The sequence below is a fragment of the Stegostoma tigrinum genome, chromosome 3 (assembly GCF_030684315.1).
Source record: "Stegostoma tigrinum isolate sSteTig4 chromosome 3, sSteTig4.hap1, whole genome shotgun sequence".
Lineage (NCBI taxonomy): Eukaryota > Metazoa > Chordata > Chondrichthyes > Orectolobiformes > Stegostomatidae > Stegostoma > Stegostoma tigrinum.
The window spans coordinates 31647146-31672446 of NC_081356.1; the positions used below are offsets into that span (position 1 = coordinate 31647146).

The 25301-nt window shown below is 39.3% G+C and overlaps 1 protein-coding gene across 1 annotated transcript in view; it reads left to right on the top strand.

The window, feature by feature from the left end:
- The first annotated feature begins 568 nt into the window (after positions 1-568).
- Positions 569-25301, top strand: part of ugcg (UDP-glucose ceramide glucosyltransferase) — a 30705-nt gene continuing 5972 nt past the window's right edge. Inside the window, exons 1-6 of the mRNA XM_048527788.2 lie at positions 569-793; positions 18073-18214; positions 20031-20133; positions 21146-21247; positions 21658-21770; positions 24823-25001. Of these exons, the coding sequence (XP_048383745.1) occupies positions 696-793; positions 18073-18214; positions 20031-20133; positions 21146-21247; positions 21658-21770; positions 24823-25001 (737 nt within the window). The 5' untranslated portion in view covers positions 569-695. The remainder of the gene's footprint in view (positions 794-18072; positions 18215-20030; positions 20134-21145; positions 21248-21657; positions 21771-24822; positions 25002-25301) is intronic.

The following is a 25301-nucleotide window of genomic DNA, read 5'->3' on the forward strand; positions in this document are numbered from 1 at the left end:
GTATGGTTTGTAAGGGAATCCTCCATGGGTGGAGTCTTTGTGGGACTCCCACCAGGGCAGGGTCTGTAAGGGACTCCATCAGCAGGTAGAGTGAGGTACACCTTCCAGGACAAGGTCTATAAGGGATTCCTGCAGAAGGTGGAGTCTTTGGGATTAGGTCTGTGATGGGTGCTCTCAGGGGTCAGGGTCTGAGGGACCCCGTTGAAGGGAGGCAGAGTCTGAAAGGTACTCCTTCGGAATGACAGGTCTGTGAGGGATCCCTTAGGCGAAGGATGAGTCTGTTACAGCCTCCTTCATAGAGTTGAGTCTGAGGCACACGCTCCAGGGCAGACTTGTGAAGACTTGTTTAGAGTTGGAATCTGTGAGAGACTCCCTCAGGAGCTGGCGTCTGTGAGGGATTCTCTAAGGTGGGAGCAGAATCTGTGAACAAGTCCCTAAAGAACTGGCGTCTAAGAGGGCTCCTTCCGGTTGTGGTTCCGGCTGGGGTGTTGTGAGCGGAGGGGTCTCAGGCAGAGGGGGCGGAGTCTGGACTTCGGCCTTTTGGGGGAGGGGCTGACCGGACCGAAGGGGCGGATCCTGCGACTGAGTCAGAGCCGCGCTGGGACTGAGGGAGACGGAGTGTGACCGGGGAGAGGAACTGTTCAGAGTGAGTCACCGTCCCGGGAGAGAGACGTGGGCCGGCGGGGTACAGTGGAATGGCGGTGCTGGAACTTGCTCTGCAGGGTCTCTCCGTTTTCGGCCTGATCCTGTTTGTCATCCTGTGGTTGATGCACTTCATGTCCATCGTCTACGGGTAAGAAGAGGGGGAATTGGGGTGGGAGTTTCTGTTTGTGGGCAGGACGGGGTCATTTATCCCTTATCTCTCACCATTTGCCAGTAGGTTAGGGTTAGTTTAACTGTTGAGGACTCAGCGCGAGTCCGGCCTGACGGCCTCGACCGCTCAGCTTTTATAATGAAACATTTTAACTTTATTTTCGATGTCTGACTGAATCGGGGCCTACTGCGCATCAGGGTTAGCTTGGGCCTTGTATTTATTTTAATATGTCCCCCAATCCTACACCCCCTTGGGTGGGAGGGGATTCTGTTTAATTATATCCTATTTGTTTCTCTTAATGCCGATCTCTCCCTTTGATGTGAAACGAGTTCTCGATTGTCCTTGGTTTTTTATCGTAACAAAAAAGCCCATTCCCTTCTGTTCTATTTTGCTTAAAAAATCTTTTGAAATCTTATCACTTAATTATTTAAACACATCGATAATTGAAATAGACAAGTGTATGTTTCACGTTCTCTTCTCAATTACACTTCATTTTTTTTCGAAATAGGGTAGACGAAATGTATCATCTAGGTTTCTGAAAATCAAACAGAATATTTAAAAAGTGTAATTAATTTCAGCATGGGTTAAAATAAAACCTCAATAATAAAAGCATAGTCCTGGTGATGGTGTGCGAAACCCTTTTAGCCGAAAAGAGATACAGCCCTGTGTCATAAACTGTATTAAAATACGTCTTTGCGTGTAGTAATATTATGATGGCAATGATGCAAACTCTTCTTCCCTCCCCCACCCCAGCCCCATCATAAAGCAGTTTTTACCTTTGTTTCTTTCCATCATCGTCAGCGCCTTTTAGGAAACAGTATTGATCTTTTTCTTGTTTGTAAGTGATTTGACGAAAGATAAAATAGCATTGTTTTAACAAGTATTGATGGAGGGTGGTTTGTTCATGTGGCCCAAAAGGATACAATTCAGGAAATCCTTTCCTCTGGCAATGGAAATAGCATGTCTAGCACTGTGCTTAACAATGTGAAATGTATTTTTGTAAACTCTCCCAGTCTGGTGATGAGAAATGGGTCTTTACTTGGGGAGAAACAATTAGTCTGTAAACATGCCCTTTTTTAAAAAAACATGATGTGCTTTAAATCACCACTAAAGTCCTATTCTGTAGGAAAATGAGAAGGCAAAATAATTTTGGGCAGCAATTTTCTTGGTGTGCAGTATAGGTGCTCAGGACATTTGTGTTCAAATCCCAATCTGTGATGAAGGACCTAATCTTTATCAGAATGGCATTATGGAACTGAGTGCATCTTTAACGGAAGGAAAATTGCGTAGCGTTTCGGCTTCTGATTTTGTTATCAAGTAAACTGTATTGAAAGTAAGTTTTTGGATATTGATCTGCAGCGATGCACCACAGTTGAATAATTTGACTTTCGACATGCAGGTGTGGTAAGTGAGGGCTCATGGGGTTGGCACTGTAAAAAGTTGCTGCCCATTAGCAGGGAAGGAATTTCACTGGAAAGGGGTATAATTGGAAACTCAAGAGGACATGCCCTTTTACCTCATTGCTGATTTCATGCCTACTTCCCAGTGTCCTATAATGCATTCAGCCTCTTGATATTCTGGAATTTGCCCCATTTACATTAGTGATGTTTAGGACAACCAAGTACAAAACAAAATATATGGCAGTTGAAATATCACAACAATCCCTTTAATCCTTCTGGCCATATTACTCCCCTATGGTTCCCTTAGGGATAGAAAAACTACAGTTACTATTTATTCTTCACTGGTAGGGCTATCTCAAACCAGCTGTTAATCTAGTAGCCTGCCCGAAGCTTGTGCATGGCCTCTGCTTCTTGCAGAGCTGTCACTGAAGGTTGAGCTTCACTAATAGAAGAACACTGATAGAGTTGCAGTCGTGGCTTTTGTGTGTCATAGTCTGTGTGTAAATGTGTTAATATTGTGAAAGTACTGCTAATGTTATATCTTGTTCATGGAATTTGTTTATTGAAGTGCACTGCACCACCTGCCAACTGATGCTGTAAATTTTGGTCAAATGAGATTTGTTAACTCTTTTTTTCAGTTATCAAATAGTCTTTTGCAACAACTCTCGTTTTTCAAAATATACTTTGCTCACAAAATAGCTAAAAGCACAATTCAATTTAGGCATTACAGAAGTGCAATGTTATTCCAGTTTTCTCCATTGAGTATGTTGCACTGTTGGGCATCTCAGTACGGTTGCAATACATGTTACACATTCATTCAGTGCCAAACATGAAGCCTGAAGGATTCTCTATGTATTATTTGCCCCTCGATGCCTAATGGCTGAAAGTTTTTGATCTGTGGCCTTTTGTCACTGTGGCTTTGCGGTGGCGCATCTATCTATTCCTTTTATATGTTCCTTTGTAAACTTTCAGTTGCAACTTTGCTAGTCACGTGAATTCAGCTGATCCTTAACCATTTGTTAGTCCACATAACTGTGGCTGTAGTGCACTAAATCACTAATTTGAAGGGAATTTTCTACAAGGATTTAACCTTTTTAAACTAAAGTTGAATGAATAGTTTTATAAAGTTGCATTGAGACATTTTGCAGCCTGTGTGACCAAATACATAGTTTAATGTGCCATATCATGGTAACAAATTTCCCCTTCCCCATTCTCTTTCAAATGTCCCTCAAAACTACATTTTTGGGATTTTAAAAAATGGACGTTGCACTTACTGAAGTTTCCTGTTTTAGAAACTGTGACCTGATTTACAGAAAGTTTCCAAGGTTTCTGTGGCTAAAAGTCACTCTCCTCAAGTCCTTAGCTTCATTTGCAATATCTCATCCCCGAAACATTGACTTCTCCTTTCTTCCAGATGCTGCCTGGCTTGCTGAGTTCTTCTAGCCTCCTGTTTGTCTACCTTGGATTCCAGTATCTTGAATTTTTTTTTGTCTCTAATCTCATAAATTATACTGTCCAAGATTATGAGGGATAAGATTTCGGCCAAACGCCTGCAGATCCATTCATACTTTTGGATCTTCCATGTGACTTGTCTTATGATGTAAAATTGTTAATGTAGGGAAAAGGAATTGGGTTTTCCCTTTTTACGAGCAACCCAGGGATTCACTTCCGCTGTGTTTTGTGAGAACTGGAGTGACTAATTTTTTTTATACTGACTAAAAGATTTTCACTAAAGTCATAACTAATACGCCATATTATTTTGATTTCTGCAACTAAACAGCCTCACATCAATAAAACTGATATTTGTGCTTATCATCTGGGCATAATCCATTGCAGTTGTCATTGCAGGGTGTATGCTTCCACTCCCCTGAGGTAAAATTGCTCCATTACCCTCCTGAGAACAGGCACAAATTTTAATTGAGGGCAGGTGGAGGTTTAAATCCCTTGAAGGCTAAATTTTGTGTTCGGTTCTAACTGCACAGACTTGTAATTTAAATTTACTTGTAAAAACAAGATTTGATTCTTTTTCAAAACAGATTTTCATTTGAAAAACACTGATCATTCAAAATATACACGAAAAGCAAGTTCCAAATCTTCATGGTTCTTGACTTAACTGTATGCAGTCTTTCATGTGATCATCTGTCAGGTTGTGTTCTACACTTCAAAGACCATAAACAAGGCTGTTTAAATTGTGTTTATTTTAATAAGAGGTAAATATTCACACCATTAGATCTGAACATCTCATAATACAACTGAAGAGAGTGGAATTAAAATAGTTCAACCAAAGAACTATCTGGAACCAGTAAATTGAGCTTTATTCCATGTATAGTTTTGCTCACGTCAACCAAGTGTTGCTTGTCTATGACTCATGACAATTTAATTCTATGGTAGTAGCAATCTCAAAGCGTTCAGTGTCATTATATTCTGCCTTGTTCGTAGTTTTTCGTTTTCACAGTGTAATTTCTAATGGTTTTCGTCCGAGATTAGGTGCTTTTCAAAAAGCATACTTATGGATGGTTGGCCCACACCAACAGTGTGGTTTCAATTTCTACACTGACTGACGTCATATCAAGTCCCTGCATTCTCATCTCGCCGCTCACGAGTCATGGTGACTCTCTGGTTAAACTCAAAGAGCTGCCAATGGTCCTGAAAGTATGTGATATGCCTGCTGCATCGAGTGCCTGCAATTACCTCGGTTTCCATATTGTGCATTTATTTGTAGCGCATTGCTTTTTCTTTACATTTCTTGGAGGCTGTCTCCTTTCTCCCCAATTAATATTCCTTCCATTTGATACTTTTATGTTGACTGCTTTTAAAAACATAAGATTCATAATTAAGTAAATTGCTCTTTGTTACTTACACATATTTGGAGACCAACTGGAAGTGGCTAATGGGGAATAGACCAATCAAAAATTAACCATCAAGTTTAGAACAATGCCATTCATAAAAATTAGGAGATGATCATGATGGTTCTGAGAGATTTCCCCTACCCTGGGGCAATTCTAACACAGGCCCTACATGTAGAACTGTTTCTCCACTTTCAAAGAAATCTGGATGGTTCCAGTTTCTGGTTGTCTGCTTCACAGTTTGTGATTTCAGACTGCTTTTGCGTTTGTGGGCTGCAGTCAAAGCTGAAAACCATAGCCAACCCTTTACAATGGAATGTAAAGACAACTGCACTTCATTGAATATTGGCTATCAGTACTTGCTGTCCATGTTACAGTCCTGTCCTTTTCTAACTTGCCATGTGCGATATCATGGAAATTCCCCTAATAATGTCCTTGATTTTAATCACTCCCCTCTTGAAGACTTTGCAATCAGCTGGAATGTCCTTAGCTCTGAAAATTTTTCTCCAAAACTTTTCACTTGTCTTTACTTCTATTAAGATGGTCTTAATATCCACATGTTTTGTGCATCTCAATTTTTATTATAAATTGGCATCAAATTTTGTTTGATTAATGAAGTTGTGATGCCTTGTTCCTATGTTAATAGATATGAAAGGTAAAATGTGTTTTGATACAGATGTTGTAACCAGTGGAGTAGCAGAAGGGAAGAATGTGGAGGGAGTGCAACAGAAATTTAATGTATTAAGAGGGCCTGGTCCTACTGAGGGGTAAGTGAGAGCACTGGCCTTTATTTCTTCTAGAGGTCAGAAGAATGAGAAATTATCTCTCTGAAATGTGTACAGTTCTTATGGAGCTTTATAGTGTAGACTGAGAGGCGAAGAGCAGTGGATGTTCAATTGTTGAGTGCACTCCAGACACACATTTTAGAATATCAAGGGATTTAAGGAGTGTGTAGCTGGTGAGGAAAGGTGGATTCATAGTCATACATATGGAAACTGACCCGTCGGTTCAACTACGCTGACCATGTTTCCAACTGAAACTTGCCTGCATTTGGCCCATGTCCCTCCAAATCTTTCCTTTTCATGTACTTATCCAAATGTCTTTTAAACATTGTAACTGTACCTGCATCCACCATTTCCTCAGCCAGTTCATTCCACACACTGAGCTAGACTAAAAGAAGTTTCCGGTCATGTTCTTTTTAAATCTCTCTCCTCTCGATTTAAAAATATACCCCTTGGTTTTGAGCTCTCCTGCCTTGGGGAAAACATCTTTGCTAATCACCTTATCTACATCCCTCTTGATTTTATAAACCTCTATAACACCACCCCTCAACCTCTTAATCTCCAGTGGGAAAAGGTCCCAGCTTATCTAGCTTATTTTTATAACTCAAACCATCCATTCCAGGCAACATCCTGGTAAATCTTTTCCGAACTTCCTTGATTAATAATATGCTTCCTCTGATGCTGTGACAAGACTGCACACTGTACTCTAGAAGAAGTCTCACCAATGTCCTGTACAATCTCAATGTGACATTCCAACTCCTATACTAAAAGGTCTGAGCAATGAAAGCAAGCTTGCTAAATGTCTTCTTTACCACCCGATCTACCTGTGATGCAAATTTCAAAGAATTATGATCTGAATCCCTAGATCTCTGTTTTACGACACTACCCAGGGCCCTACCATTAATTTTAGAAGTCCTGCCCTTGTTTGTTTAACCAAAATGCACTACCTTGCATTTATCCAAATTAAACTCGATTTTCCACTCCTCAACCAATTGATCCAAGACCTCTTTGTAATCTTAGATAACCTTTTTCACTGTCTCCTATACCACTAATTTTGGTGTCATCCACAAACTTACTAATTATCCCTCATATATTCTCATCCAAATCATTTATATATAAAAGGAAAATCAAGGGACCTAGTACTGATCTCTGTGAAACACCACTGACCACAGACCTCTAATCCAAAAAAAACCTTCCACCACCACCCTGTCTTCCAACATAAGCCAATTTTGTATCCAATTGATAAGCTCACACTGAATCCCATGTTATCTACCTTTACTAATTAGTCTATTATGCGGAACTTTATCAAAGGCCTTGATGCTGAAAGCGAGACCAATGAAGAGGAGGGAGAAGTTGTTTCTGGGCATCTGGATACCAGTTGCCATCCACTGGGGTTGGTTCTTCAGGAGCGGGGCTTTGATACTGGTAAACAGTTTCATGCAAGACACCCACATTGGTCCAGTATGACCTCCCATTTGATTGCTAGCATTTGGCGTAGATATCACTGATTAAAGGTCTAGGATATTAATGTGACGTTGATGGACAGTCCAGATTTCACTACAGTACAGGAAGTTTATCAACATGACAGCCTTATGGACTAGGATCTTTTTTTGACTTCTGCAGGGTTCTGTCATCAAAGGCAGTGCTAGTACTGTTGACTCTGTGCTGAACCTTTTCATTGGTAGCTCCTCAGGAGATGAAATGTTGCATGTACTCCAGAGCCAGCCCATCAATATCAATGATACGGGATATGCTTAACTAGCCCCAGAAAGGTTGACAGAAAGCCTTTGTCCTGTTCTGTGCAGAATGACCATCATGCAGTAGTCATCTGCAAACTCCAGGCTGTGAATCCCTAAGGTGTGAGCTTTGTTTTCACCCTGGAGCAACCAAAATTAATACCGGATGCTGACAGCAGATGGTAGGTCATCTCAGATGAAGTGGATAAGGATCTCTGGGAGACGATAATCAAGGTGGGGGTGGTCACACAATGCGATTTGATCCTAGTTGTGGATGTAAAAGGTCTCGGTTTCAGAACCTCTGCAATGGCAGATGTATTGTTACACTATCGTCTCAGGATTGTGACAAACTTCAGTGGACATCAAGCAATGGAGGATGAAGGTTAGTTTTCAGACGTTTCGTCACCATTCTGGGTGCCATCATCAATGGAGGATGATTCATAGAGCTTCATGATTTGGAGAATCAAATATCTTGGTCAAGTCAGGGGGGAGCAGCAATTCTCGACTTTTGCTCTTGATATTTTTTCCTGGATCTACCTAGCCATGAAGACCAAGTCTGCAGTGTTTTGGAATAGCTGGAAACCACACAGCGTTTCTGGAACAAATCGCTCGGTGAGCATGTGGGCCAGATTTGGGCTGCAGTGGACAGAAAGGAGTTTTTTCTACAGATACCAGATTCACCAGAATGATGAAAAGAATGAAACGGTCCAAAATTTGAGGATAGGGTACGTTATCTGGCTTGTTTCTTTAGAAGGTGAAAGGATCATTTGATTGGGCTGATTGAAGTTGTAAAGTGAGAGAAATAAATAATTTCATGACATGGGGGGAGAAAGGGGGAAAGAAAGGAGCAAAAAGGAAAGATCACAAGAAAAGAGAGACCAAGCAGAAAGGAGAGAGAGAAAGAAAAGAAAAAAAAGATAGAGACAGAGAGTCCAGATGGGGGTGGGGCAGTAACATAAAATTAGAACCAAGCCATTGAAGAAAGCCAGGAAGCGTTTCTTCTAAAGGGTATGGAAATCTGTAACTCTATCTCAGCACAGTTAAACCCCAGCCTCCAAAGGTGTTTTTTTTGAAGATAGTTTTGTGTATAATGGTGTCAGTGGTCAAAGAGAAAATGTGGATGCAAGTGCATTTATCAGCCCAAATACTAACTGAATAGTGGAGCAGATGAGGGTTTGATGAAATCCTCCTGTTCTTATGAGGCAATAAAATCTTCCCCTCATCAACCAATCATTCAGCAGAAGGTAATTTCAAAATCATTAATGCAATTATACAAATGGAAAATGGCTGATAGAAGAGGCTCCTGTCTCTCGGGTCACTTTACCTCTATTGTTGATGCCATGTAGCCGGCACACATTTCTGCAAAGTCACGACTCAACCCTCCATGATACAACCTGTAAAATAATAGCGATACTGCAAAGTCCATTCCATCTTCTGACTTTGTTGTAAATAATAAGTGGAGTTGAGATAGAAGTTTTGCCATGATCTTATTGAATGGCTGAGGCAGCTTGAATTTCCAAATGACCAACTTACATACCCATTTCTTCTGTTTTCATGTTCTTCTGTCAAAGACACCAAATAAATCCATGTTGTTATGTATGAATCTGAAAGTAAGGGTAATGTTTCAGAAATCTATTTTCTGTTGTCACATTTATAAAAATGGGGTACATGGAAAAGAATATAGAGAAAAATGGGTGTCCTGGCTTTGGAGAGGGCAGTGGTTTGGTTTCATGGGAAAATGTAGCGGAACTAGTGGTCTTGACCTCTGTGACACAGTCCAGGAAGATCAAGAACCAAGGTGATCTAATCAAGAAAGACATTTGGTCTGGAGAAAAGAAGCTAAGTTTTATTTTGCCTTCCAGGATGAGTCCTTAGTGGTGGAAATATTTTGTTAGTGGAGTGTGAATTTAAATGACAAAATATGGTAGTGTACGGCTGAGCTATTTCTGAGCTAATTGCACACACGTTGACTATCATGGTCTTGGAGGTATACTTCAGGATATGCCAGTGAGTTACAAGGAGGGCTGAGAATAAAGGCCTTACTGGAAAATAAGGAAAATAAAAATCAAGTGATATGAGGCTGGCTGTGCAGTTATGAGGCTGCATAATTTTGACCTTTTAGATTTCTGATTACTAGGCAGTCGAATGTTTGAAAGTGCATTAGTAAATGTTTTGTGTATTGGGTGGGCATGGGAGTGTTTCATATTAAATATATGAATTAGGAACAGGACCAGATGGATCATTCTGCCTCTCAAGTCGGCTCCACACCTCTGTAAGGTCTTTCGTGCCTAACCATGTTAGTTAAGAATCTGCCTCATTCAGCCTTAATGACATTGACTGATCTCCACTGCTTTCGGTTGAAATATGTTTCATAAACTTGCAATCACTGAAGAAAAGTTTCCATCTTAAGTAGGAGATCCATTTTTAGATTGAATCCACTTGTTCCAGTCTCCTGCACAATGTGAAATATTATCTCCGCATCCATTCTGTAGTCCTCTCGTAAAATCATATTCTTCTAAACTCCAATGGTTACAGGCTCAGAGTACCCAAATTCATCACATAGGTTAATCCCTTCGTCCTAGGAATTACTCATTTGAATTTCTTAGAACTGCTAATGCAATTGCCATTCCTTAAATAAGGAACTAAAACTGCACTGTCATCCTGATAAGATGGTCTTATGCTTGCCTTGTACAAATGGAACAAACCATCCTACTATTTTTGTTCCATTTCTCTTGGAATGAACAATGTTCAGTTTGCCACTTGCTGAACCCACGTGCTTATGCTACGTGGATAGATAGATGCAAAAGGTAAGAGAATGGGAGCAGATGAGGTATATGAATAATGCTGAGATGGCCTTGTCAGTGATTGTGGTTAAGGTCAAGGGGAGTGAATTTAGAAGAGCATATGGGAGCCCTAGATTTATGAACTTTTTACTTGCAATTGCTCATACTTAACATCATGATCCCATGCAATGATGTAATTTTAAATATCTTACAAATGAATATTTCCTGTACTTATGAAGAGCTGCTCTGTATTCTGACTTACGTGCAAATCAACTGGTGAACTGATTCACGATGGGAACGGAATCTGTTCATAACCTGGGAACTGCATATACAAGGAATAAGATGGAGTTTTGAAATTGCCCAGATCAAATTCCACACCAACTCAATGGTCAAGAAAACTCAACAACACCTCTACTTCCTCAAGAGGCTAAGGACATTTGGCATGTCCACAAAGACACTTATAAATTTTTATAACAAGGCATGGAGCTGAAAACATCAGCTTCCTTGCTCCTCTGCTGCCTGGTCTGCTGTGTTCCTGCTGCTCCACACCTTGTTATCTCAAACTCCATCATCAGCAGTTCCTACTATCCACAAATCTTTATAAATGCACCATAGGATGCATCACGACATGGTATGGCAACTGCTCTTCCCAAAACTACACGAAACTACAGAGAGTCATTAACACATTAACACCTTCGTCGGAGGCTCACTGATGATGCTACCTAGAATGGTGACGAAACGTCTGAAAACTGACCTTCCAGCTCAGCGAGCAAACTCACATCGAGAACCTCAACCTGAGCTACAAATCTTCTCAAAAGTCATTAACACAGCCCAATTCAACCTTCCCTCCATTGATTCCATCTGCAGTTCCCACTGAATAATCAAAGGCCATTCCCATCCTGGCTATACCCTCTCTTCTACTCTCTTCCAGTAGGCAGAACATTTAAAAGAAAGGTTTGAATGCATGTATGAACAGATGGAAGAATAACTTCTTCCCTGTTGTTACCAGATTTTTGAACAGACATCTTAAATGTTAATGTTGATCTCTCTCTCTGTACACCTCTGCAGCTATAACACTGTATTCTGCACTCTGTTCTGATATCCTGGTGCACCTTGACTGGTACAATCTGCTGTATAGCACACAAAACAACACGTTTTACTGCATCTCTGTGCATGTGACAATAATAGGTCAAAGTCAAACTAACTCCAAATGAGGCAAGAAAATTGTAGTGAAAAACTTGAAGGATTAGTGGGGCTTGAGGGATATGTGGAGAACACTGTAGACTTAGTCTTGATTAACTGTAGAGAACTAAATGAACTTCTGTAGCATGATTTATTTCATTTTTTGGATTTGGTCTCCAAATAACCTTTGATAATCAGCCTCTCCATTATATTGTGATACTGAATATGAATATCTAAGCGTGTGCTACAAGGTTGTATCCTCATTGAGTTCAGTAGAAATACTGCATATAAATTGTTAAAGATCAGATGTGTTATAAATGTTTGCCTAGGTTTGTGACCTTTTAGATTCCAGGCCTTGTCTGTTTCCTGCATGGAACTTCATGTTAAAGTTTTGTTTGAAAAAAAATCATTTCATTGCATTGTCTAATGTCCTTCACAGATTTTTGATTGGGTAATTACAATTGCACAAGTTGTATATAAGTTTATTACAGCATTTGTAGAAAATCTGCCTGGTACTTTGTATTCATATATTTTGCAATGGGTCTGTTTGTGTTATGTTGCTTTGATATACTGCTTCATGCAAAGTTGGTAGAATGTTGCCCAAAACCAAATATTCAATACTCAGGAAAATCTGAGATTGTCTAATGAGATTGTAAACAGCAAGCATGTTAATAGTTTCAATAATCAAACATAGTCTCATACTAAAGAATTGCAATTGGTGCGTGTGAGAGTGTTAACAATTTGGATACTGGAACAGTGAAAGAGAAATAACACAGTGAATAAAATAACTTCTTTTCTCCCTCAGAATCCACTGTTTTATATGAAATTGCAAAAATATTTGCACAGAACTACATAGCTTTTAAAATATTTAAAGATTTTTCAGTACTTACCATGAGGGGTATTCTCAGGGCATGTGGCCATGTATTTACTGAAAAGACATTACCTATTATAAAATTCCTACTTGTCTGCAAGAGAAAAAAGACCAGTTTTTTTTTTGTTATTGAGCTTTACCATTGCTCTTTGTCTTCCTTTGTCTAAAATCTTAATATTAAGTTAATACTATTAATGTTTACATTTATCTGAATGACCCTCTCCCTGCTGTTCTGCACTTTCTCTGTATTCTTGCAATGTGCCAGTTGTTTTCAACAGAGGGGCCAGGAAAATAATATTCGATTGCTATAATTGTCTGAGTGTGCAGAGCCGAGTGATGTAAAGAGGAGCGAGAGCAGGTCATAAGGAATGAAGGATGTATGCCGCCTTGTTAAGTTGTACTATCAATGATTAGGTTAACCCGAATGGGTATATGAATAGGAAGGATATCGAAGAATATAGCCCAACTGCTTGAAATGCCACCAGATTAATTTAGGATATCTGGACAGCATGGATGAGTTGGACCAAAGGGCCTCTTTCCATGCTGCTTAATTCTGTGACTGTAGACCACTGTGACTATAAAGTACATCTGGTCCCACTGGCAAGATAGATACATCAGATATGGTGGGTAGCATAGTGGTATTCAGTGAGGAGTCTTCTCATTGACTCAAAGTATTAGGTCAGGCATAGGGAAAGCAAGCTCCTGTTGATTACCACTTTCAGGCTCCCCTTTCAGCTAATTCTGCATTTTGAACACAGATTGATGGTGCCCAGAGCACAGGTTGTGCCCTGGATTGGAGATCTTAATGTTCATGATGTCTCGGTAGCACTACTACTGAGCCAGCAAAATCCTAAAAGACTTGGCTGCTAGACTGATTCCGCAGTAGATGGTAAAGAGACCAACTAAAGGATGACACCTACTTGACCTTGTCTTCATTAATCTATTTGTTGCAGATATGTTTGTCAATGACTATATTCAAAGGATTGGTGGTCCTTATGGAGACAATATCTTGTCTTTGCATTGAAGATACCCTTCGCTGTGCGGAGTGGGACAGACCAAGCAACTCAAAACTTGGCATCCATGACACACTAAGCCATCATCGCTAGCATCATTGTATTTGACCACAGTCCATAATTCATGGCCAAGCATGTTCCCATTTCATCAGTGCCATCAAACTAGGTGCACAATTCTGTATCTAGGAGGAGTGCCAGGAGAAACAAGGGATATACCTAAAAAATTAGAGTTCAAACTTGAGGAGCAACAATGCAAGACTACTTCCTTGCTGAACAGTGGAAGGAGTGTGCATTAGACAGGGTTAAGCAATCCCATAACCAAGGGAACAAAGCCAAGTGCTGCAATCCTGCCACATCTAATCATGAATGGTGATGAACAATTAAACATCTATGCAGGAGATGGCTCTGCAGAAGATCAGTGCAAATTGCAGAAAGATCAAGTGAATGATCTTTTTTTCCCACCTCCTGAGGTCCCCAGGGTCACAAATGCCAGTCTTCACCCCACTAAAGAGCTGAACATATTGGATACTGTAAAGGCTAGGAGCCCGAATAACAATCTGACAGCAGTCCTGAAGACACATGCCCTAGAACTAGCTGCCCCTGTAACAAAATTTTTCCAGTGCAGCTACAACACTGGCATCTGCCTGTGAAAAATTGCTCAGGTACATCCTGTCTACAAAATGCAGGACAAATCCCACCTGACTAATTAATGCTTTATCAGTGCACTCTTGATCATCAGCAAAATACTAGAAGGGTCGTCAACGGTGCTATCAGGCAGCATTTCTTAAAGTTTCTTGCTCAATGATAGTCAGTCAGGTTTCACCTGGGCCACTCAGCTCCTGACCTCATTACAACAGTGGTCTTAAAAAAAAATGGTCAAAAGAGCTGAATTTCAAAAGGCTTGAAGGACTGAAAGGCTTACTCCTATTGCCTATGTTTCAACCCTTCTGTAATGAAGCTCTCCATGATGCAGTTAAGAACATAAATATGAGAAGGATTAGGCCGGTCAGTCCCTGAAGCCTTCCCTAACGTTCAACCAGATCTGGTTGATCTTCTACCTCAACACCACTGTCCTACACTTTGTTACGCCCACAGTTGATTATTCCACTGCTCTCCTAGCTTGCCATTCATGCCCTGCCTTGTGTCAACTCCTGATCAGCCTGCTCCCTGTCTTACCTTGCATGTTATCTAAGCAATGGTACACTTCTAAACCTGTCTTTCCTGGCCTAATCCCTTTTCTATCTCTGTAACCACCTCCATTCGTGCCATCCTCAAAAATGTCAGTGCACATCTGGTTTGGGCTTCTTGCACATCTGGAATTTGATTATTAAATCAGAATTATTTAATAATAGCATTTGAGTCTAGGCCATGAGCTCTTGAATTCCCTGCCTAAAACTCTGCCTCTTTCCTCCTTTTATGACCATCCTTAAAACCAAACGCTTTGGCATAGCTTTTGGTTACGTGCCAAGAATCTGTTTGTGGCTTAATGTGAAATCTTGTTTTCTGACATTTGGAGTAAGTAGTTTGAAATGCTTTACAATGTAAAGGAACTATATATATTCTTGTTTTTCTGGAAAAACTATTTGGTTTTCTGTGCTTTAGAATTTTCACACCCTTCCTCACCTGGCATTTATCTCTTCAATGAGTTCTATAGAAAGCAATTTCCCTTTTCATAGAGCAGAACTAAGGATGTCTGTCAATATAAGCATTGACTCATTAGCCTTATCCAATATGCTCCTGAAGAACAAAGAACAGTTGTTAAAATGCTTAGCAAAGTACACTCGTGGATCATTGGGAATGCAGACTTGTGTATCACTTGAGAAAAGCTCTGTTCAAAAGTTGGTCACTGCTACATGATCCCTAATGTCACCCAAAATAAAATCCTGCATTGTATTTCATGATTATGGAGAATGGAAGATTTAAATTTAAAAGGAAAGTCTGAAAATGTAATTAGTCCCATTTTGAGATTATATTAAATGTTTACTTTGGAGGAAAGTTTTTAAGAATTTAGTGTCTGCTTGAGACTAAACGATGGCACCCTTTTTAATTATGCCTTCTATGTCTCCTTCCTGCTCAAATCTAAATTGTACCAAACAAATTCTTTGATATAACTAAATGTAAACTGCTGTGAAGATTGTAAGAATGCCCTTAGATAATTACAGTGGAGAAGTGCAGACATTTTTATCCTTAGCCTTTGGAAGAGTAAAAAGACAGCTTTGCAGTCAGGATTCTCTCAAGCAGCCACGTTTTCCGTTCACTTGAAAAGTTAACTAATCTGATGTTTTACGCATCACTAAGTGCAGCTTCCCTGAACCATGTCCCTGCTTGGAGCCCCTGCAGAGGCCCGCTCTGGGATCTGGCAACGCAAATATAAATGGATTAAAGTGCCTCATAGAAACTGTGTATGTTTAAAGCTGCCTAAAAATAAACCTTTAAAATGAGAGACGTCTTCTACTTCAATATGCTGTTGAAGCTCAAGTTCTAACCTGATTTTACTTGAAACTGATTTTTGTGACAATTTATGAAACTGACTTCCAGTAAATATGTTTAATATTTCTATTTCTACATGTTTAAAATTTTTAAAAAAAAACTATTATTGCAGCATGCCAGTTACTGTTTAATTTAGCAAGTTCTAAATAACTCTGAATTACAAATCTGGGAACAGGAGTAGGCCTCTCAGGCTTTTGAGCCTGCTGAATGGCTGATTTGATTTAAACGTCAACTCTACATTCCTGCATACCCTTAATAATCATTCATTCCCTTGATGTTCAGAACTCTTTCTATGCCTTCAATATATTTAAAAATCCTATGTCCACTGCCTTTAGAGAAAGGGTATTCTGTGGGCACTCACCCCTGAGAGGAAAAAGAAATGCTCATTTCTGTCTTAATTGGTCAGTCTCTTTTTAAACTTTGACCCTCGTTCTAGACTCTTCTGCAAGAGAAAACATCCTTTCCGCATCCACACAGCCAAGTTTCCTCAAGACCTTGTATGTATTAGCATAGAGGTTGCTTGAACTTGTAAACCAGAATCAATTGCTTCATTGTGCAATAAATTGAAGTAAATTAGCATTTAAAATGTATTACTGCATAACAGTTGATACAAAAGGCAAATATCATTGGGGTGATTTGAGTTTTGTCAAAATATCTACTAATAAATGTGGCTCATTTTTTAAAAAATACTTTGACTTGAAGTAAAGTTTTTTTTGATCATTAGACATGTTGACATATGTCACATTTCTTCACAACACTTGGCAGACAGGCAGCAATTTCTGAAAAAAGCCATGATTTGGCCCACAGTGTTGCTTGGAGCAGAGATTTAGGAAGTTACCAATCAAGTGGTAAAAGTCTAATGGGAGTGGCCTGTTTAGGGTTGTCAAACAGAGACCTAGGGGTGCAGGTACATAATTCCTTGAATGTAGCACGACATGTACGCAAGGTGGTGTGGAAGGCATTTGGCATGCTTGCTTTTATTGGTCAGAGCACTGAATACAGGAGTTGGGACATCATGTTACAGCTGTGCAAGATATTGGTAAGGCCACAATTGGAGTACTCCTCACAATTCTGATTACCCTTCTATAGGAAGGAAGTTCTTAAGTTGGAAAGGGTACAAAACTTACAAGGATGTTGCCTAAATTTGAAGGTTTGAGTTATACTGAAAGGCTGGATAGGTTGGGACTTTTTTTTTCCCTGGAGCATAGGAGGCTGAGGGGTGATCTTGCAGAAGTTCGTAGAATCACAAGGGGCATGGATAAGGTAAATAGGGTCCTTTCCTCAGGACAAAAGAGTTTAAAACTAGAGGGCATAGGTTTAAAATGAGAAGGAAAGATTTAAAAGGGACCTGAGAGGCAACTTTTTCACACACAGTAGTGCGTATATGGAACAAGCTGCCAGAGGAAGTGAGAGAGGTAGGGACAATTACAACACTTAAAAGACATTTGGCAGGTACGCTAATAGGCACAGTTTAGAGGGCTATTGGCCAAACACCGGTAAGTGGGGCTAACTCAGTTTAGGAACCCTGGCTGGCATGGACGAGTTGGGCCAAAGGGCCTGTTTCCATGCAGTTTAACTCTGACTCTTAAGTTTGAAGGTTATCCACTAGTCTACTACAGGTAGCTCTGGTTATGTTGGTGTTCTACCTCCATTACTGTTTGTTTCACTAACGGTGTTAGAAAGCATTCAACAACAGCGTTATTCTTTATTTGGGCTTCATCACGGAAATATTTAGGTTTTGTATTTAGCTTAATTCCTGTGACTGAAGATTAGAGGCAGCGTTTACCCAAATTACATTCATTTATATTGTACAGCTTAACTCATGAAAGGCTAATTTACTTCTGGTGGATAGTGAATGACTAGCTTTTTTTTTGACGGAAAAGATGGCTTCCTTTTATTATGTGAGTGCTGTACAAGTCTGCTTTTATGTATTGAAAAATTCTATCAATTTTAATATTGTTCCATGTTTCTGAAAGACTTTCATTCCATTTTTGTGAAGGATACTGCAGACACCCTTTGCCTGTTAACTCCTGAATTCAAACTGATATTCATTTCCCATTCTATCCTGTGATGAAAATTGAAGTTTCTTAAATACTGTACAAATAATGTTTAATGGATAAAACCATTGTAACTGTGATGACTTTATATCCTTCAGGCGCTTTCGACTAAACAAGAAAACAACAGACAAACAACCTTATAGCAAGCTTCCTGGTGTGTCTCTGCTTAAACCCTTGAAAGGAGTGGATCCAAACCTCATAAACAACTTGGAAACTTTCTTTGAGCTTGATTATCCTAAAGTATGTATTAACACTTCATAAAGCTCTATTGTTAGCTAATAAATGATAGAGAATGATCAAGGAGTGTGTTTAGGCAGTCGTAATGGTAACTGAGAAAATGGGATATTTTTATATAATGTTGTTATTTCTGTCCTTACAATTGACAGGATAACTGCATTTGAGGAGGCCATTAAACCTATCATTGTGCATCCAAGATGACACCCAGTATCAACTTTATTATTATGTCCATTAATTCAGCATGTTAAAAACCTCAATGTAAATCTTGTATTTTCCTTTTGCCAGGTTAAACCTTAGGCCAAATCTTGAAATAATTTTCTAGAAGTACCTTTTGCAGACTACTTCACACGTTGTGTGTATTAATGAGATCTGTTTCTGCTTTCTTTGAAAGTGCCATATTCTCTGTTATTTCTTTCTGTATAGCTACAAGATCCTCCTAGCCTTCTATCTCTTAACTTGCGCTGCCTTGAATTCTTGCTTTGAGCCTTGTTCATTAAAACGGAGCGCGTTGTTTTTGGTGTAAACCTTTTCAAAGTATTCGCAAGTCTAATCATATCTTCCACAATGGTTCTATTTTGACTGCGTAGTTCAACGTTCTGTGAACTTGTCCGCTATTCTGTAGAGATACGGCAGGTCGACCATTGCATCTAGTTATGATTAAGATATCATTGTGCATTGATTAGCAACAAATTTGCCTGTATACATGGTTTATTCCAGCTCATTCTATAATTTGAGTTCCCTCTTTCACTTTCACTTGTAGTTCTGGTATTATCCGCAACTTTGCCCAATTTATATTGGGTTTCTAAATTAGAAACCGTAGTGGACACCTCACCAGCCCTCACTTCATAGCACCTCCTTGCACCCCATTGCCTTGCATCTCTCCACACCTGCTCCTTTAAATTGTACTGTTCTGTAACTTGTTACCCACACACAGGCTTTGCCTTATACACCCCCAACTTTCAGCTGCAATTTTCTCGACTTGCTGTTGATTGATTAACAGATGATTAATTTGAAGGAATACCTTGAACAATTTTTAGTCCACTGTTATCCTGGTTATGGTAATTTTGCACCATTACACCTTGCGATGAAACCTTGCTAGATAAATTATAGTCATACAGCACGGAAATAGGCCCTTAAGCCAATTCATCCATGCCAACCAGGATTTCTAAACTGACCTAGCCCCCTTTGCCTGCGTTTGACTCATATGGCAAGTTTGAGAGGGATATGTTTAATTAGTCATTGAAGTTACAAAATCGTCCAGATCACTCAGCACCTATGCAGGGTCTGTATTGAACTGACTTCTCAAAGTTCACGAGTAATGTCACTAGCTCTCCTTCCTCTGCCCTTTGAATTATGAAGAAACACTTCTCCTTTGCCTGACTTCAGATCAGAACTTTGTTCTAAGAGGAATGTTAGAATGGTGAAAAAATGACAGGTATGAGACGAAGGTTCAGTCCTGAATTTAAATCCTTTATAGCGAGAAATGTTTATCTGTGAATCTGTATTGACTGTTCTGAGAGCTGCACTGTGCAGTTTGGATCATGCGGTGGATTAGCTCGGTCACCTTGATGGCTGGTTTGATGTTGCAGATTGTTGCCAACAATGCAGATCCAGTTCCTGCACCAGCTGAGGTTATCATGAAGGTTATGCCTCTCATCCTCCCCCTTTGCCTGAGGTGTGGTGACCACTTGTCATCTCTGTGTATTGAGAGAGCAGCCCTTTGGACCTTTGGGACTATGTAACTTTACCTATGAATACTTATGCCTTGAATGCTTATGACCTCTTTCCTCCCTTTCTCTACCATCCCCATTTCTGCCAGTTTGAAATACTGCTTTGCGTACAAGATCATGATGATCCTGCAATCGATGTCTGTAAAAAGTTGCTAGGAAAATATCCAAATGTCGATGCCAGATTGTTTATTGGTAAGCACATTTAACGCATACAGTTTTCATTGTATTGACAGAAATTGGTGCTCCTTTGCAATTATGAGAGTATAAATTCTTTGACATCATTCCTCAAACCTCACCAAGCTAAAGCTTTCCAAAATTATAAATTGGAAGTTTTTACATTTGTTTTTAAATAATTTGAATGCCATCATTTTCACCATTATCGAGACCATTATTAACACATCAGTGATGCTACTTTAATTTTGATATCAACATGATTGAATTAACTTAGTTACAGTGGTCATTTCTGATTGTTTGTAATAAAACATTTCCTCAAAAACTGATAAATGCCATTATTGTTCTTATAGGGCCTAGTGAGAGAGATTTAACTAAGAAACATAGTTAAATTAACACTGCAAGTCCTTGAACAGAATGGTGAGATTGTGGAATTCCATACCATATGGACCAGTTGAAATAAATAGCGTAGGTGCATGTAAGAGGAACATAGATGAATATATAAAAAGGAAAATGAATAGAAGGATGTGTTGATTGGGTGAGATAAAGTAAATAGTGGTGGGAATGGGGACCATAAATGGCGTCATTAACCCGTATAGGCTGTTATGTGTTGTGAAGCTGTTATTTGTCTATCTATTTAATCAATTTAACTAGAAACATTACACTTTTTAAAAAGAAAAGCAACTTTAGATTGTGGGAGAAGATATGCTTGTGTTACTCTTGACCATGTGCTGTGATTGCTTTAACAGAAGGGCTAAATTCAGATGCTCTTATTTTCCAAAGCAGTCTTCAGATCATTCGTAACATACTTAAAATGAAATATGCAGCCACATTCTACTTTGCAATATTTTCTGATAGGTATAAATAATATTCCCTGCAACTGGTTTTGCTTCATTTCCTGGTAATTTCCTGTGTAAAGAAGACTGCAGAAGTTGTGTTTCCAGACCAAATTTTTGGAAATGTTTTTAATGGTTGATAAGTATCTGGGAATTATTTGTAAAATAGTATTAATGGAAATGATTGTAACTTCCAGGTGGCAAAAAGGTTGGCATCAATCCCAAGATAAACAATTTGATGCCAGGTTATGAAGTAGCCAAATATGAACTTGTATGGATCTGTGACAGTGGAATTCGAGGTAAGCAACACTTTGTATTAACTGTGTGATTTCCCTACTTTATTGCTATTTAACACTCTAGACAATGGTACTTAAATGCATAATATTTGAAGTCCCATATTTTTGAATTTTCACTCACTTTAAGTTGAGAGAGAGAATAAAAACTGAGAAATGTGCTAATGCCATATACACATACACATGAGACAGCCTGCATTTACTAATTCAGTCAGTTGTTAAACATGTTTGGGTGAGTTCATCACTGCTGTAGTGAATATTTGGACATTTTGGATATGCCAACATTAACTCCTTAAAGTTCATTATAAAAATAGAATTTTTAAAAAGTACAGCTACGCAGTTGCTAAGGTTTGAAGAATAATAACCAAGCAGAGTTTCTAATTTTTAAAAACTTTTTCCACTTTCCTAATATTCAGTGAAACCGGACACACTGACTGACATGGCCAACATGATGACTGAGAAAGTGGGCCTGGTGCACGGATTACCGTATGTTGCTGACAGGCAGGGATTTGCTGCTACTTTAGAACAAGTAAGAATGGACTGCAATGCAGTGTTTGTGTTTGAAGGCATAGCTTATGTTTTATTAATAATTTGAATGTTCTGGAGAGATTCAATCCCCTATGCTTAAATCATTCAACTGCACTGATCCAAAGGATTTTGTGGAATAAAGTAAATGCATACGTTTATGATGGTAATATTTGGAAAGCACCAATTAAAGCAACTTTAATGTTAAAACTTCATTTCTAACCATTTTGTTGCCTCTGTGGCAACCTGTATCCCTCTGTCTTGGTTCCAGTTTCATTTCCTTCTGTATCTGTTATGTCAGAGCCCTGCTTTCAGCTCTCTTGATCTCAATTCCACTAAATGCTTGACCATCCAGTTTCTGGGTCTGGTCCCTGTCCTAACCAACATTTTAAATGTTTGCCTCTCTGTGTGCGCATCTGATATCAAAACTTGTTACCCCTCATTATGCACATCCTGGTTGTGGAAAATTACTGCGCAATAACAAAAAAGCATGCATTTTTATTGATCATTCAGTAGTCAGCATCCTTCCACCTGTGACAGACATGTTTCAAATAAATCCATTTTTGATGAGACATCTTCATTTAGTGTACCTTTACTAATTACCAAGGAAGCCATCCCTTGAGTTGCAAGTTCTACCACAACTGTCACGTGAAGCTGCCAAGTGCCTTTGTGGGTTGTTGTTGTTTTCACCATTGCCTTCTGTTGCTTAGCCACTGATTTTTGTGGTACAGCAGGAAAGCCCACAGGAGATGTAATTAATTCTTTTGTCGTCAACTAGTGACTCTAGGAGAAGAACAAAAACTAGAGAAACACAGGCCATATGAACCATCAACTTGAGCCAGCTTAATGAATTGCACATACATTTTGCAAATCAGCCAGAAGTAGTTATTGCTTTCCATATGCATGTGTCAAATTCTCCATCGGGAAACAAATTGTCTGTCGCTGTGGTCTTAAGGCAGTAGGACTTTTAACCATTTCATCAAGGTGCTTTGTAATGTGACCATAAGTGGCGATGCGGTTCCTTATCCCATGGCCATAGTTTTCATGATGATTATCGAAAGGAAGAGCAAGTTATAGGGATAGTATGGGAGTCTTTGTAATGAGAGAGTTGGCTGATCAGTTCTTCGCCTTGAGCCTTGATAGATTGCAGAGCTTACCATCTGACCTTATAAGCAGATTAGATTCCTTCCACATCTGCAAGGAAGGCAATGTCAAACACAGTGAAGAAGCCAGGCAGAGTGTGCGCTAAGACACAGTTCTGTTTCACTCCATTCTTCACTGAAGTGGAGCTATCGAGCTGCATTGCAGTGCATGTCGCCCTGGCAGAAATGGATGAGAGAAAGGAATCTTGGCATGCAGCCAATTTTGTCAAAAACCTAGAGTCCTGCTGTGTTGCTGGTATCAAATGTCCTCCCACCCTACCTGAAGGTAAAGATGTATACCCAGTTCCTACACTTGCCTTTTGCCTGGCATTTGGAGAAGACTGTGCCCACCACAGATCTGCCAGTTTGAAAAGCACACTGTATGTTTGAGTACACTTGGTCTGCAGGAGGTGGAGTCTTTTGACTGACCCTAGCAAAGGCCTTCCTAACGATGCGAAGGAATAAGATCACCCTTGTTGTAGTCTTGTCTGCTGCCATAATTGTAGGGTTTCATTGTAAACGCAGCACTGAAGAAGGAAAATGTATGTGATTAAATTTATTCCAGTTATCTGTGGCTCCTTCAGAAAGCTAAATTGTTTTGAGATGTCCTTCATAACCAAATGATCTAACTGGAACCAAGTAAAACATCTTTGACTCTAAAAAGGCAATATTTTAGTTCAGATGGTCTGACTGTTGGCCTTTTCACATTCATCTGTAATACCAACCAGAACAACTGCTATCAAGTTTACACCAAGCTAAATTTGCCTAATTATTTTAGACATTTATTACTGTTTTAAATCAGAAGCAATTTAATAGGCCTCAATGAAATACATCAGTTTGTGTTGTCCAAGTGTGCTACAGAGTCCTTCAAACTGTGCCAGTTCTTTTTATTAATATGAAATCTCTAATACATAGAAACAATATCTTTTCCCAACATACTAACACATAAAAATATTTTGTGTAATTTATAGAAGCATAAGGGGGCTCTTTATGATAAATCAGTTTTTCCTCTTGTGTCTAAAACTCAACAGATAATTTGAGACTTCTAGTCAGTACATGGAGTTCATGAGGAGTGACCTGATCTGTTAGTTATGTTGGGTGTTGGTTTGTCTGCAGTAATGTGATCTCAAGATTTACCCTATTTTCTGATCTGACCTGAATTCTGTTTGTGCTGGTCTCTTACTCAAAGGGACATTTACCGTGCAAAAGAGATCATTCTGCCCTTCGCATCCACACTTGTCAACAAAGATCTGACTACACTAATTCCGTTTCCAGCTTTAGGCCATAGGCCCAGGCATTATAGTAATTCAGGTGAATATCTAAATATTGCTTAATTGTTACAAGAGTTTCTTACTTAACCACCCTTTTCAGGTAATATGTTCTACCTCTGGATGGAAAAATTCTCCTCTAGTTTTTGACCTCTTAGCTTAAATTTATGCTCCTTTGACATTGACCCCACTACTAATAGACAAAGTGCCCTCCTGTTTTTGTTCCTTACTCCAAAGTAAACAACTCTCTAGTCTGTCCATTCTTCCTTTATAGCTCAGACCTTCTAGCCCCGGCAGTGTCCTGCTAAATCTCTTTTACGCCCTGTCTAATGCAATCTCACCCTTCCTATGCTGTGACCAGAACTGTATGCAGGGCTCCAATTTCAGCCTAAGTCGATCATGGAAAACTTTTATTATGTACTTCACTGTAACCTAGTTAAGGAATAATTATTAATTCCTGGTGTAATTTTCATGACTGAGTGCAGATATACTCTTGAAATCGCCTATATCTGCTTAGTGTAGTTGCAGTGCAAGAAGTTTGTACTGCCTTTAAACATATAGAAAAGCTAAATTAATTTTGGGGAACTTGGCTGGATTTATACTGCGGTAGAAATGTCTAAACTTGTGCAACTTCATTACATCATAGGTATACTTTGGCACATCACATCCAAGAACATACATATCGGCCAACGTGACTGGCTTCAAATGTGTAACGGGAATGTCCTGTCTGATGAGAAAAGATGTATTAGATCAAGCTGGAGGACTTATAGCTTTTGCTCAGTATATAGCTGAAGATTATTTTATGTCCAAGGCAATAGCAGACAGGTGAGTATTTGGGATCTCATGGATACACAAATCTCAAGTTCCAAAAACTTTTAAAGCTTTCAGTTAAGAACTATTTCTAGCATTTAACTGACCTATCCCTGATTACTTTCTGTCCTGAATTTGTTCATAAAAATCTTTTCTCTTGAGAATGATGTGACTCAATGAATAATTAAGCCTCCATGTGGTATGGTGCAAATTCTCCTCTGTTTTTTCTCCTGGTTAGCTGCAGTTTCAACTGTGAGCCACCAAACCATCAGGGATTCTGTCCAGAGAATAAAACCTCAACTCCCTCAGCAATGA